Source organism: Trichoplax adhaerens, genomic scaffold (genome assembly GCF_000150275.1).
Source record: "Trichoplax adhaerens TRIADscaffold_94 genomic scaffold, whole genome shotgun sequence".
Taxonomy (NCBI): domain Eukaryota; kingdom Metazoa; phylum Placozoa; class Uniplacotomia; order Trichoplacea; family Trichoplacidae; genus Trichoplax; species Trichoplax adhaerens.
Window position 1 is genome coordinate 4,171 of NW_002061030.1, and position 15,778 is coordinate 19,948.

The following is a 15,778-nucleotide window of genomic DNA, read 5'->3' on the forward strand; positions in this document are numbered from 1 at the left end:
TAATTATCTTGGCCGCCATTACTATAATAAAAATGTTAAAATTTCTTTAGTTAGTAGATTTAGTAGCTTTATTAGATTTCATTCGTTTTGTACCCAATTTGTATTAGTATTCCAATTTCCACTATAGGGATTGATAAATGATGCAAGTTATCTTTATTTTAACGTAATACAACTGATAAATAATTAAAGAAAAAGTTTTTTTTTATAATATTCTATTATTTATACCGTATTTTAGCCTATATACTATTTTACCAAATCTGATAAACATAGCAAACAAACGATAGAAAAAACTGATATTACCTACTTGCATCGAAATTACTGTCAATTAGTGAAATTGTTTTCAAATGTCATTAACATAAATGTGTTGCATACCGTACTTCGATTGAAAAATGTAGTAAATCTAGCAGCACTAACAAATATGCACAATTATAAATTATACCAATTATATAATTGTTGATTCTGCTAAATAGCTGATGCAGTCGAGTTAATAATTTTCTACAACAGTGAGCACATAACGCATGCATTAAGTTAAACTAGACAAAAGTTTTGCTAAATATCTATTTTCAATCAATAAAATGTACGATACCTTATGATCTAGGGCATCAAGTTTTAAATATCAAGAAAATCGTACATAATTTTATGCTTTTAAATTAGAGCGTAAAAAAAGAGTCAGAAAGTTCACGAGACTAACTGATAGCGTGAAAATGAGACATAGAAGAATTATTTAACGGTACTATATATATAATGTCAGTGCTAATAATGGTAGCAGAAAAAGTCGGCTTATCGTGAGTTAATATTGCTATTCACTAAGTAAATTATCGTTTGTAAAGACTATAGCTACAATATATAATTAGACGGAATTAGATTTATGGACAATGCAATTAATGCAATTGTCGATATAAAATAGTGTGTGTGCTCAGTTAAAGTAGTTGGTACTCTACTGATATACTCTGAGACTTGCAGACCTTGCCTGATCTTACGTACCTAACTGTGCGTTGCTATTAGTAAATTATGCGATGTATTCCCAGTAGATGACCGACTGGACCCGATTCTATTCTCACTATTCTTACTTTTGTTACCTAATGCAGTTTCTTATTGAACGCGATCGTTGTTGAATCTAACATAACCACTAAATCTACGAACCGAAAAACTTTAAGGGCTTGTCCCGGTAATACTAATGTAGAATGATTAAATAAGATAAATACTATAACTCTGTAAGTAAAAGTTTCTTCAGAATGATTCTGTAGAAGAATTTTACTCGTAATACGCCCGTGAAAGTATAATGATAAAATTATCAGCGATACAGAAATATCAAAGTTATATCTAGAATTCCATGGAAAGCATTCTATCATACGCACAGTAACTGCTCGGAGGCCCCAATTATAAATATAATGTATTCAACGATTATTCTAGAGTTTTCTCTTATAAGTAAAACGAGATTTTTTTAATAGGACTGAAACAATAAGGACAGCAAAAGAAGAAAAAATGAATGAATAAACGATAGTGAATTTACGACAACTACCGGTATGACTAGATGGTACAATTATTAGCGTTTTGAATAGGTTGCATATATGTGTTTAAACGTGACAATAATTGGCATACTTCTGATTTATATTTTTATTTGGCAATCTCATTTGTTTAGCTATCAATTGTCACTAATGAATTATGTAGTGTATTCCCGGTGGAAATCTATTCTAGGTTATGCTATCGTCGGCTTATTATTTTTTCATTACCTGATATGGTTACTTATTAGGAATAGTAAAATTAAAATATTAATTCATTGGACAGGGCCTTGTAAACATCTACATCATTAGAAGAAGTGAATTGAAATACACTTGATGCATTACTGTTTATTGTAGTATGCGAGTATATGGATTTATATTTGAAGTTTAGCTTACTGCCATTGTGCAATAATGTTGAGAAGAAACCAATAGCTTTTATGAGAATTTTCTAATATTTTTACCGTATCTGTATAGCACTTATTAACCCTTACAGTAAAACTTGGAATACTTTTAAAAATTGGATACAAAACAAATTAATCCAATTAAGCAACGAAACCTACTAACTGAAAAAATTTTTTAATTTAGAAAACTTTATTACAGTAATGGCGACGCAGACGACTAACGGCATGATCACTATATCACCTTAAAGAAAATAAATTCTGAATGAATAAATATAGCATTATTACGGATTGCTATCGCCTTCTATTACCTTATTACATGATTCTATGTAATCTGATCTGTTGGTATACGTTACTAGTTCTGTTATATATCAGATCAATATACGCCTGGGTAGACAAGACTTTGGGAGAACTAATAAGATAGATATTGATGTGGAAGCATAGCTGCTAGTCTCATTCCAGTTATCTGAGAGTTTTAAGTCATTTATACGCTATCAATCTATTATACGTATATAGAACAATTTTATTCGCATTATATACAAAAGTTCATCGTGTACGCTACATAACAGTACTCTCTTGACAACAGCTAGAGTACAGTGTTGCATCTGCTTAAAGTTGCTAGTTCCAACTACTACTTTCGTCTTGGCCGAGCGTTACCCTTCAAGATTACTATCATGAAGACAAACGTCACAACTTTGAGCTACTTTAACTTTTACTTCAAAGTAATACGTTCTACGCTATTGCTACTCGTATAAACTGTAAAAACGATTTATAACGAAGAATCATTCCTAATTACAAGCTAATCTCACAAATTTATCAGCCTAGCCTATACAGCATAGACATAAATGTACCACGAAGTTTAATCTACTCTACTATTCACGGCGCTTAATTGCATGGTGACAATTGTTGACACTAATTTGCAATTAATCTTAAATGTATAGGCGAGATCATTTAGTTTATTAATTTTAATAGCTAGACTCTTTTAATTTTAGAGTTATAGCTGAACACCCGATTGTTCCATAATTGCATTGTCTAACAATGAATTACGAGATAAGTAACTAAGTTATTGGATCTATTTGAGGAATAAGTTGCAAGTTTAAAATCACGATCTTTTAATATTAGAGCATGAATACGATTTAAAAACTTAAGCTATTTGAAATATCGCAATATATATTTTACTATTCAATCAAATGTATCAACCAATAGTATTACAAAGCTGAGTTATTCCGCTTTGGCTAACTGAAATAATTAGAAAAATATTTTATAAATTTATAGGATATGATTACAATAGAAAAATTTAAAAGTGATGTAACACGTTTAAAGGTGTCACGGTATCATTTACCACACTGAGTTAGATTAATTAATTAACTATTTTTATTTATTAGAAATTGAGACGTTTATGTGGTAGTGGATTGTGTTGCGGTGTTTGTTAGTAGGGTAGTAGATCACAGTTGAGAAATCTCCTGTGTGAGATTCAGAGTAAATAACAAATATCTGAGAAAGCTACTGCTAATAATTATATAATAAAATTTATAAGCAAATGCGTTTGGTAACAAAAGTAAGAATAGCGAGAACAGAGTTCGACTCAGCTGTGTACCGGTATCTATAATAATATCTTCTTTAAGTAGCGTAAAGTATTTTAAGGTAGACGATGATAGAAGGTATAAAGGATTTTATTGAGATACAAGTTACAGGCTAACAATGATATGGTTGTTATAGATAAGGTATTGGAGATAGCAGGAACGTAGGAACTGACTAACGAGTTAGCGTACAAGGGTATTTATAGGTTTTAGATGAGATTGAGATAATGTCTTTATATGTATAGCATGTCGTCTATATGTCGTCATGATGTCGTACATTATGAATGTACAGTACTTAATGGTATATGATAAGTGTTCGTATATTAGGATATTACTACACTAGGCATCTTCTATATTAGATCATAATGTTACATATCCTCATAGGAATACATCATATCCTTTATTGACGGTAAAGCACGGCTAAGTGTGTAAGGTCAGCTATATATGAATCCATATCCATAGTACGCCAACTACTTTAATTAAGCATACAGAATATATTGTGTGGACAATAGTGTTAATAAAAATATTGTTTATGAATCACATTGCATCTAATTATGTATTGTAGCTATAGTCTTTACAAACAATAATTTACTTTGTAGATAAGCGACATAATTCATTACTATCATTACAATCTCACTTTTTCTGTAAATCATTAAAAACACGGTTATCAAGTAAAAGTCGTTCTTCTATTTTTCATTTTTCGCTATCAGTTAGTCTCGTCAACATTCTAACTCTTTGTTTATTACAAGATTAATAGTAGTATCGAGTACTCGCACTTCGATATCAAAGATTAATGTAAGTAATTATCATGGTCTCTTTCTCAGTAATTAACAGTCTGCTGTCTCGACGTGCGGTTAAATATTCCTCTTCGATCGTACTTCGACGCCCATATTGGTTATCGTCTAAATTGTATTATTCTATACAAGTCGAAAATCGAGTTCAAGATAAGCTAGTATCTGTAAAGTGGGATGATGGTAAAATTACAGATTATCCTCATGTTTATCTTCGCGATAATTGTCGATGTCCGTCTTGTTTCGATCCTCAAGCGCAACAACGTATCATCTCGAATCCTATCTATCATAACTATACTGATGCAATAGTAAAGACAGCTTGTATGAACGAGAATAAGGATAAATTACATCTAGAATGGATAAACGACGGCGAGCATACGTCTAGTGTGTTTGAATTAGATTGGTTAAAAGCTCATCGATTTACTGGAGATGACAAAAAGGATGTACATCCAATTAAAAGACAGTTATGGGGTAGCGAAATACAAAACGACATACTGCAATTTCATTTTGATCGGATTTTAAACGATAAATCAGAACTATATCGATGGCTACGATGTGTAATGGAAAGGGGTATTGCGTTAATAGTCGGCTTACCTAAAAGAGCCGGTCAAGTAGAGAAAGTTGCAGCAAAAATAGGTCATCTTCGCGAGACGATTTATGGGTAAGAATAAATAAATCAGCGTTATCAATATACAGTGGTATAAAATGGCCGAGAGAAGATTCCGTACACTTCTATACGCTGTATTATTATAAAATTTATGTTTACTGTGTTACAGATAGCATGCTATTTTTCATTTTAATGCTCAGCATATGTTCGTAGTTCATAATATAGTCATCTGTATATGCGCATTATATAGCACTTGATCAATTAATAAACCGTATCATTCTGATCTTTAGACCTACTTTCCATAGCCAAAGTAAAGGTGATCATGTAACAACTGTTGCCTACAAGAGCGGCGGTCTGGCATTGCATACTGATTTCCCCTATTACAACAACATTCCTGGGGTAATTATAAATTATGAAAAATTCTTACCTTGTATCTGCCTTGATAATTGAAATACAGATACGGATGGTAATTTCTTTACATTCCATATCGATACTAGTAGATTACTCGTTTAAATGAACGGAAACATACGTATATCTGTACAAAGTCATACATAAGAAGAAAATTCATAGCTGGATTTTCTTACTATATATGCTTCCAAGATAGAGCTATTTTTAAATTAATAACTACAGTATATCTGCCAGAGACAGATTTTAGCGTGATTTAAAAAAGCGCTAAAACAGAGAGTATGCGAAAATCTGGATGTAATTGTGCTTAATAAATCAAATATTCTTGAGAATTATTTTATAGTATTTACATATAGTAACGTAGCTTAAGCGATATCGTATTTCTCGCTAGTTTTACAGACGATAGAGATTTAGCGTATTAGTAGCTACAACGCTCTATGAGTAAGACATATTTGCTATCTGTAGTAGTTAAAATACAACTTTAAGAACTGCTACTTTAAAGTTAATATTTCAGCTATTGTCCACGTTACGGTACTGTTAATTAACTTACATTAACGAGAATATTTCGCTGCCTATGCTAGAAAAAAATGTATTCATATTCGCATACAGCGTATTACTTTGTGCCCTTGTAGCTTTGATCGAATATCGAATTCTATGTATAAGGCAATGTCATAAAGACTAATATTTTATTTATACTTGCAAGATAAAATCATGTGGTTACTATTTTAGAATTGAATTACTACGTGACTGTACTCATAATTAATGAAAAGAGTTAAAATCAGTTTTGTAACTTCTGAATCGACGCCTAACTTAGTTATAGATTATCTGAAGATAATTGATTAATTTACTTATATCTCACTGGCATTAACTAACTTTTTATTGATTGTATGAATTAGATATTCATGCTGCATTGTGTAACAGCAGCTAAGCAAGGAGGCGACAGCCAATTTACGGACGGATTTAAAGCTGCTGAGCAATTGAGGGCCAGTCATCCTCAATATTTTAAAATATTAGCGGAAACTCCTGTTGAGCACGAAGATACTGGCACTGACTCTTATGAATTCAGTCTTACGGCTGAACATCCAATTATTCGGTAATTGCAATATGTAACAATAAACTACGATATAAGTAGCTATGGTAGTTATCGAATCTATTTGATAAATAACTTACAAGTTTAAAATTAAGATCTTTTAGTAACGGTTTAAAAACTGAAGCTATTTGATATATCACAAAGTATATTTCACTCTTAAATCAGATTTATTCAGCTAATAGTATTACAAAGCTGATTTATTCTACTTCGGTTCTCTAAAACAATCAATAATACTTCACAACAGTAACCTTATTAACTTATGTAAACATATAGATTAAATGAAAATGGAGATCTTAAACAAATTTACTATGGCGATCATACACGAACTTCAAGAATAGATGTGCCTCATTATAAATTGACAGACTTTTATAATGCTATGACGCAATTTTTAAGATATGCTTACAGTCCGGCTAATATTATACAATTTAAGCTGCAACCTGGAACCTTGATTTCTGTCGATAATTTTCGTGTTTTGCATGGTAGAACGGCTTTTGACGTGTCTCCAGATAATTTTAGACATGTTGAAGGTGGACACGTTGATTGGGATGGAGCAACATCTTGTATGAGAGTACTAGAGAAAGAACTTAACATAGATTATAGAACTCCTAACATTTAGTTTATTACTTTTAATGGCTAAAATAGTGTGTTGCTTGGGAAACAATAACTCTATATGGATTTTAACAATTAACTATCATTAAATTCTAACATGTGCATACCGAAGGTTGGAAGTTCTGGTACACTTTTATTATATCTATGACATTATTTATATCCATAGACTTTATTTGGTAAATACTGCGTGTGTTAAGAATTTGATGCAGAGATTTATTAACCTTTAATGTAGAGCTTAGAATATTATTAAAAATTGTGTGTAAAATGTATTATCTTATTAAGTAATTCAGCCTTCTAAGTGAAGAAGTTTTAAAACTTTAAAACTTTGCAATAGTTATATAGGAAATAAATTCAAAATGAATGTAATCTTGTAACGAATCACAAGCACCCTCTATTACCATGCCGTATGATTATATCTATCTATGATCAGTTGCTATACACCGCTAGTTCTTTTACATATCATTATTTAGAAAAAGTCACTTCGTAAAAAGCATTTAGTGTAAGTAACTGTGATTACTTTTGCTATAACTTGTTTACGTATAAATTGGAATTAGCCATCGGATCATTGACCATGATAACTTTTGTATAATCTAAACACTACATTTATGTTTCAAGTCAGTAACATGGCTTACTTGGGTAAAAGTTTTATCATGCCATGCCGATATTGTTCATCAAATTATTGTTCTAATCTGGACTACTCTTCAACAATTTCACAATTGTTACATTATACATGGCAATGTAGAAGAAACATTGGAAGATCACTATTTCTCAGTGACTATTAAATGTCATATTAAATCACCATTACAAGTCATCCATTAATTCCAAATAATGATACCCATCTGTCTATTACATGAAATACCAATAGTAAAATTAAGAATACTGTACACCTTTATTCGACAATATCTTATTTAAAACAAGTTTATAATTTAGTTTCATTCTGTGCTCAATTAACCTTATATATCTAATTTAAACCGTGAACATGCATCCCAATTAGCACTGACGCCAAAATTACATTTAGTGCCAATTGAATTTGTCATCAGCTATTGAATTTTAATAAAGAAGTGCTGCTTGCTTTCTACGCTGAGTTACTGACTATCTCAATTAGCAAGAAAGGTATTAATTATAGATAAGTTATCTATACTGTGCACATTTATCCTATAATATGTCCGGTGATGTAATTTTGAATTATTATTTAATTAATGCTTTGTTAAAATAAAATCGTAATAAATTGTTTTCATTTCGCTAATCTAAAGCTGTTTTGTAATTGGATAGAATTCAATGTCAGCACAAGCGATGGATAGATGAGCTTTTAGCTGATTTAATTGAAAATTATGTTATCTTAGTTATAAATTTTGTAGGTGGCTGTATATTTAAAAACGCTTGCAACATAATTCATATTAATTCTGAGTTTTCTGACACTATTACAAGCAAAGCGAATGCTATAACATCTTTTAATGTTTTTATTTCAAATTTTCGAATAAAATTTTCCAACTTTTCGTTCGTCGTAAGACTGATAAGATAATCAGAACAAAATATAATATCCGTAATTTGATATTATCTTAAAAATCGCTATATTCTCTCTTATAATAATCAATACTTTACTGTCTCAGACTGAGATATGCCATCAGACGTTTCTCTCCCAACTTAATTTGACACGCATACGGGCTATCTCCTAAGTTACGTATGTTATTCCGTACAAGTCAAAAATCGAGCTCGAGATAAACTGATTTGCAACACGGAACGATGGCACAACTACAAATTATCCCATATCTAATTTCGTGATAATTTCGTTATCAATCTTATTTCGATCCTCAAATTCGATATTGTTCTATCTCTAATAATGTGGATCATGGTTATGCTAAAGCAGCAATAAAGACAGACCGAGTAGATGAAAAAAGAGTGGATTATTCCTAGAATGGATAAATGATGGCAAATATACAACTAGTAACTTTCAATTAGATTGCTTAAAGGCTCATCGATCAGTCTCTAATAATAATGATATTGGAGTCAATCCCATAACGAAATAGCTATAGTGTTGAGATGCTAAACAACATGCCATAATTTGATTTTGACAAAACATTACATTAATTGATAACTCAGAATTGTGTCGATAGGGGTGAATTATGTCAGAGGATGTCAGTCAACTAGCGAGATTTTCAAAACGGATTGCAATATTTTCATGACGTTTTCAGGTAAATAACGCTAGAATAATACCATTTGCGATTAAATATTAAGTAATTCAAAGTGAATAATGAAAGATTTACGATTGTCCTGAAAGCAAGATCATGCCTAAATATTCAATTAACAATAGCGGTATACTGGTACTTAAACATGAGTAAGTATGCGTATTAATTGATTAACCGACACAGTACTCATTGCGTTTATAGTATATCGTTTTAAGTGCATACTAAAAGTGACAATGTTACAACTATAGCCTTAAAAAGTAGAGGATTAGCTATGCGTACTGATCTAGTGTATTATAATCTAGTGATATTATGTTAACATTCTAGGGTACTAACACATAGCTATTAATAATTACTATCATGTTCCTTCAACTAGTAATATCGATGTAAATATTGAGTATATATATATATATGGGAGATATTTCTTGGCTAGAAAGTTAGTTAGAGCTTAGAATTAGATTCGTGTGTTGTATTATTTTCTTGTTTTAGACTAGCTTGCGCGAGCCTACAATATCTAAACTCCAATAAAGCAGACTTTTTCTTTACTCATTTAGTCTAACTTTATTGTGAGTTGCAGCAGTAGAACAGAATAAGATATAATTGACCTTATTAAACACATTGATACAATTGGGGTTTCATATGTTATCAGAGTTGTTTACTAGAGTGGTTTTTGATCTTAGTATATTATATATTTACCAAACAATAACTTGTTATAGTAAAACTTGAATACCTAGTTAAGTAATCTTTAGGTACTGATTTAAACAATAATTTTAATGCCATATTTATTAGTTAAGCTACTTCCGCAAACATAAATCCTTAAATGGTGTAACTTACCATAGCAAATAAGATATTTAATGAAAATTTAAATAGATTTGAAATCTAAATATATCACTGCATGTAAAAATCGAGAGGTTGTACTTAATCCTTCTATAATACAGGTCTTTCATACAGTGGTAGAAATATTTAGATTCCCGTGTATTTGTATAACGTATTGATACTACATGCACTGTAAAATACCCTAGTATTATTGCAAATTTTACTTGTGAGATATTGTCAATTACCTTTAGCATTAGTACTAAGGTCTTACTGTTTATCAAAATGCCACTATTAACTAGAATTAATTATTGTAGTATCACACCAGAGTCGATACTATCATGGACTTTATAAATTAGATGGTTTTGCAACATTGTATAAGGGCAGCAAACAAAAAAGTATAAGTTAATAAACCAACGGGTTTAAGGCTGCTGAACAATTAAGAACCAGTCATCCTAAATATCAGAAAATATCCCATTCAATATGAAGATACAGGAAGAGATGTCAGTCATTTCGATTTCAATCTTATAGCTTATCATTCTTTAGTTAGATATTAACATACATTTGATTACTAAATTGATAGTTTGTCTATACTATATAGTTAATGGGCTAAAGTACGTAAATGAAGATAACTGATTGTTCAAGTTAATTAACTTTTAATGAATTGAATACGTAGCATAATCAATTCCGTCGATTCTCAAGTATCTATCATCATGAATTTTCATATGTAGAAAGAATAAAATTTTCTGTATACATTAACTCGTAATTAATTTTCCTTACAAGGGTGTAATGTTTGTCTTGCTTACTCCGCATTACTTGAGGTAAAACGAAATTCTAATTTCTTCGTCAGTGATTGTAGTGCATGAGTTCTTAACTTGACACATAACTACATCGATTAGCTGAAATTACTACAGTGATTTAGCTATTGATTATACTTCGCTGAATATCTCAGCTTTCGATAGTTACCTTTGCTCGTTTTTTTCAATAAGTAAACGAAAATTTATAAAAGGTGACGATTAGCGAATAATGTCTATTATTTACAGTAACACTACTCGAATGGCTACAGTATTACCGTGTTCTAGTAGGAAGATAATCTTTAAAAATAAGACCTATAGTAATTACCATAATATTATGATGTGGTCAGACATTTTTACTCAACTTAATGTATTTGATATAGTGAATGGATTTATTATTCCTAAGGTTCACAACCCGCTAGTTCAAAAATTGAGTTATTAATACAGTGTAAATCCCTATTAGAACAAATACACCGTTTCATCATAGCAGCCATCATCTACAGATACTCTATTAAGTGCAGCAGACTTACTCTACAGTAAATCACATAGCGCTTTGCTTTATGTTACTATTTCCTTTTTTAAAGCACATTACTACTGTTATTAACTGAAATTACTAGGATTAATATGAATAGTGAGTACTGGCACCGTATAGAAAATCCGTAATCTAATATAACTACTAATATCAATAAAATATATATATAAGCAAACGTATTAGTTAACAAAAGTAAGAATACCGAGAACAGAGCCCGACTCAGTTGAGTACCCATGTAGGAATACAGCACATAATATATTGGCGGCAATGCTCGGCTAAGTGTGTATGATCAGCTAGTATGAGCGCATATCTGTACTATGCCAACTGCTTTAATCAAGATATACAATATATTATGTTTACAATTGTGATACTTAATTATATTGTTTACGAATCACATTGCATCTAATTATGTATTGTAGCTATAGTCTTTACAAACAATAATTTACTTTGAGGGTAAGCGACATAATTCATGGCGATCCTACTTTTTCTTATATTATTAAAAATACTAGCGTTAAGTGTACCTTATTATTCTATGTTTCAATCTAGGTTATCAGTTAGTCTCGTAAATATTCTAACTCTTTGTTTATTACAAGATTAATAGTAGTATCGAGTACTCGCACTTCGATATCAAAGATTAATGTAAGTAATTATCATGGTCTCTTTCTCAGTAATTAACAGTCTGCTGTCTCGACGTGCGGTTAAATATTCCTCTTCGATCGTACTTCGACGCCCATATTGGTTATCGTCTAAATTGTATTATTCTATACAAGTCGAAAATCGAGTTCAAGATAAGCTAGTATCTGTAAAGTGGGATGATGGTAAAATTACAGATTATCCTCATGTTTATCTTCGCGATAATTGTCGATGTCCGTCTTGTTTCGATCCTCAAGCGCAACAACGTATCATCTCGAATCCTATCTATCATAACTACGCTAATGCAACAGTAAAGACAGCTTGTATGAACGAGAATAAGGATAAATTACATCTAGAATGGATAAACGACGGCGAGCATACGTCTAGTGTGTTTGAATTAGATTGGTTAAAAGCTCATCGATTTACTGGAGATGACAAAAAGGATGTACATCCAATTAAAAGACAGTTATGGGGTAGCGAAATACAAAACGACATACCGCAATTCCATTTTGATCGGATTTTAAACGATAAATCAGAACTATATCGATGGCTACGATGTGTAATGGAAAGGGGTATTGCGTTAATAGTCGGCTTACCTAAAAGAGTCGGTCAAGTAGAGAAAGTTGCAGCAAAAATAGGTCATCTTCGCGAAACGGTTTATGGGTAAGAATGAATACAACTAGCGTTATCTATATAGTATCAAATTGACGAAAGAAGATTCTATTTACTGCTATACGCTGTTTTATTATAAAATTTATGTTTACTGCGTTACAAATAGCATGCTATTTTTCATTTTAATGCTCAACACATTTTCGTAGTTCATAATATAGCTACCTACGTATGCGTAATATGTATGTATTTGATAAATTACTAAACCGTATCATTCTAATCTTTAGATACACCTTTCATAACCAAAGTAAAGGTGACCAAGCAACAACTCTTGCCTATAGAAGCGGGGGGCTGGCATTGCATACTGATTATACCTATTACGACAACATTCCTGGGGTAATTATAAATTATAAAGAATTCTTACCTTTTGTCTGCCTTGATAATACGAATGTGAATATCAGTTTCTGTACATTCTTTATCAATATTACGCTAGAATTATTCTTGAATCAATAAACATATCTGTAAGAGACAGATTTGAGCACGATTTATTAGAGTGAGTACAGTAGAAAATACACGAAAATTTGTACGTATTTGTGTTTAAATCAAGTAGTAGCGAAACTTGACCTAAGCGACGTCGCATTCCACGCCTATGTTACAAAAAAAATTACTGATATTCGCATACAGTGCATTATTTAGTACCTTTACAGAATTGATCTGACATCGCGCTCTGTATATTTGATGGCGTCATAATGACTGATATTTTATTTACGCTTTCAAGATAAAATCATGTAAAGATCATGTATTAACTAGTTAAGAATTGAACTACTACGTGACTATACTCCTAATTAAAAAAGGAATTAATATCAGCTTCTTACTTGTAAATTGACTTATGGCTTAGTTATTGATTAATTACTGACAGGTATATCGACTAACTTGTATCTCGCTAGCGTTAACTAGCTATTTATTGATTTGTATGAATTAGATATTCATGCTCCATTGTATAATAGCAGCTAATGAAGGAGGCGAGAGTCAATTTACGGATGGATTTAAAGCTGTTGAGCAATTGAGGGCCAGCCATCCTAAATATTTTCAAACGTTGACAGAATTTCCTGTTCATCACAAAGATATTGGTACTGACTCTTATAATTTTAATCTTATGGCTAAACACCCAATTATCCGGTAATTGCATTGTCTAACAATGAATTACTATATAACTAGTTATTAAATTAACCTGATAAATAAGTTGCAAGTTTAAAATTACGATCTTTCTGTACTAGTGCCTAAATACGATATTAAAACTTAAGCTATTCGATATATCATAAAGTATATTTTACTCTTAATTCAGATTTATTAGCCAATAGTATTGCACAGCTTAGTTATTCTGCTTTGGCTCACTGAAATTATCTACAATATTTCATAAAAGTAACTTATTGGATATGACTATAATGGAAAAGTCTAAAAGTGATCTAATACGTATAAAGATTATATTGTATTAATATTCTTCTATGAATCTACATAAATATATAGATTAAATGAAAATGGAGATCTTAAACAAATTTGCTATGCTGATCATGCTCGAACTTCAAGAATAGATGTACCTCATTATAAATTGACAGACTTTTATAATGCTATGACGCAATTTTTAAGATATGCTTACAGTCCGGCTAATATTATACAATTTAAGCTGCAACCTGGAACTTTGATTTCTGTCGATAATTTTCGTGTTTTGCATAGTAGAATGGCTTTTGTCGTGTCTCCAGATAATTTTAGGCATATTGAAGGTGGACACGTTGATTGGGATGGAGCAACATCTTGTATGAGAGTACTAGAGAAAGAACTTAACATAGATTATAGAACTTCTAACATTTAGTTTGTTAGTTATAATAGCTAGAATAGAGTGTTGTTCGGGTATTGATAGCTCTATATGGATTCTAACTTAATATTATAAGACTATTCATGATTTCTAGCTATTTAAAACTTTTACATTCTAGGTTATCAAGTATATTTTATAGATCGGAAGTAGATTTTTAGTAAAATTTTTTTATTAAAATATCTGGTTTAACTTAACGCATACGTTATGTGCTTATTACTATAAGCACGGTTTAACTCAACCGTATCGGCTATTTGCTAACATTAATAGTTATATGATTGGTATAATCTCTAAGTTATATATGTTTGCCAGCGCTACTAGATTTACTTTATTTTTCTATCGAGGTATGCAACACATTTTTATTATAATAGTAGATGATGTTTGAAACAGTTTTACTAATTAACAGCAATTTCGGTGTTATTAGGCAATGTATGTTTCTTCTATCGTCAGTTCACTATATCTATCAGGTTTGTTGAATGCTTCTATACGATGTAGAAATACACGATTGACTTTGATGATATTTTTGTTATTAATAAAATTATATAAACTAGATAGATTTATTACATTATATTCCTACGCTTCGTTCGGAGTTAATTCGAATCTAAGATAAATCAAAGCAATTTCTATGCTTTGATTAAATGCTTTATTTATTATTTATATAATACATCGCATTTGTAAGAATTTATACAATTATTCTGAAGCATTAATCGGAAAATTATAGAAAGAAAATTAATTTAAATAATTATTTAAGAATAACACGATAGACTATAATTTGGCCAATCTGTAAGAAGATTATAACATGATATCCTTATTTCGCGTATTATCATTAACTATCAGTAAATTCGAGCATATACCGAAAGTTGAAAGTTCTGTTATAGTAGCATTATGATATTTATGCCATTACATATAATCTTAAATCTTAATTAGTGAATAGGCAACATAAATACTGCCTATGTTAATAATTGGATGCAGAGATTTCATAGGAAGGTTATTACAAGATTGTAGTAGTCAATGATGGAAATTATGTCGAGTTTCCGATATTTAAGTCTAACCACAATAGTAAGGGAGGGCAATATGACAGTATTAAAACTTACAAGTAGTAATACTAATAAGATTAATAATTATAATTTGGCATTTTCAAAAGAAGCCATTTTTAATGTTATTCAACAGGTATTAAACAAACGAGGATATTTTGGTAATTTTTTTCTATTTATAAATCAATTTGCGTTAGCAGATGTTCTAATTACACAGAAAATGTAGGTATCGCTAGTATTCGGAATACATCGGATCGTTTACATCTCATTATATCATATACACGTACGCATCATTATTAGTAGTTTAAAGTATATAAAAATCTACAAT

The 15,778-nt window shown here is 30.7% G+C and overlaps 2 protein-coding genes across 2 annotated transcripts in view; both read left to right on the forward strand.

The window, feature by feature from the left end:
- The window catches only part of TRIADDRAFT_34259 (uncharacterized protein), a gene marked incomplete at both ends in the record, with an annotated part of 10,415 nt that extends 3,426 nt beyond the window's left edge, over positions 1 to 6,989 (forward strand). The window contains 3 exons of the mRNA XM_002118444.1: positions 5,169 to 5,277; positions 6,180 to 6,376; positions 6,647 to 6,989. Of these exons, the coding sequence (XP_002118480.1) occupies positions 5,169 to 5,277; positions 6,180 to 6,376; positions 6,647 to 6,989 (649 nt within the window). The remainder of the gene's footprint in view (positions 1 to 5,168; positions 5,278 to 6,179; positions 6,377 to 6,646) is intronic.
- Positions 6,990 to 11,956: 4,967 nt separating this feature from the next.
- TRIADDRAFT_34256 (uncharacterized protein) lies at positions 11,957 to 14,416 on the forward strand (the record flags this gene model as incomplete). Its single annotated transcript, XM_002118445.1, has 4 exons — positions 11,957 to 12,600; positions 12,834 to 12,942; positions 13,529 to 13,725; positions 14,074 to 14,416. The coding sequence occupies 4 exons, from the start codon at positions 11,957 to 11,959 to the stop codon at positions 14,414 to 14,416; spliced, it is 1,293 nt and encodes a 430-aa protein (XP_002118481.1).
- Positions 14,417 to 15,778: the final 1,362 nt, after the last annotated feature.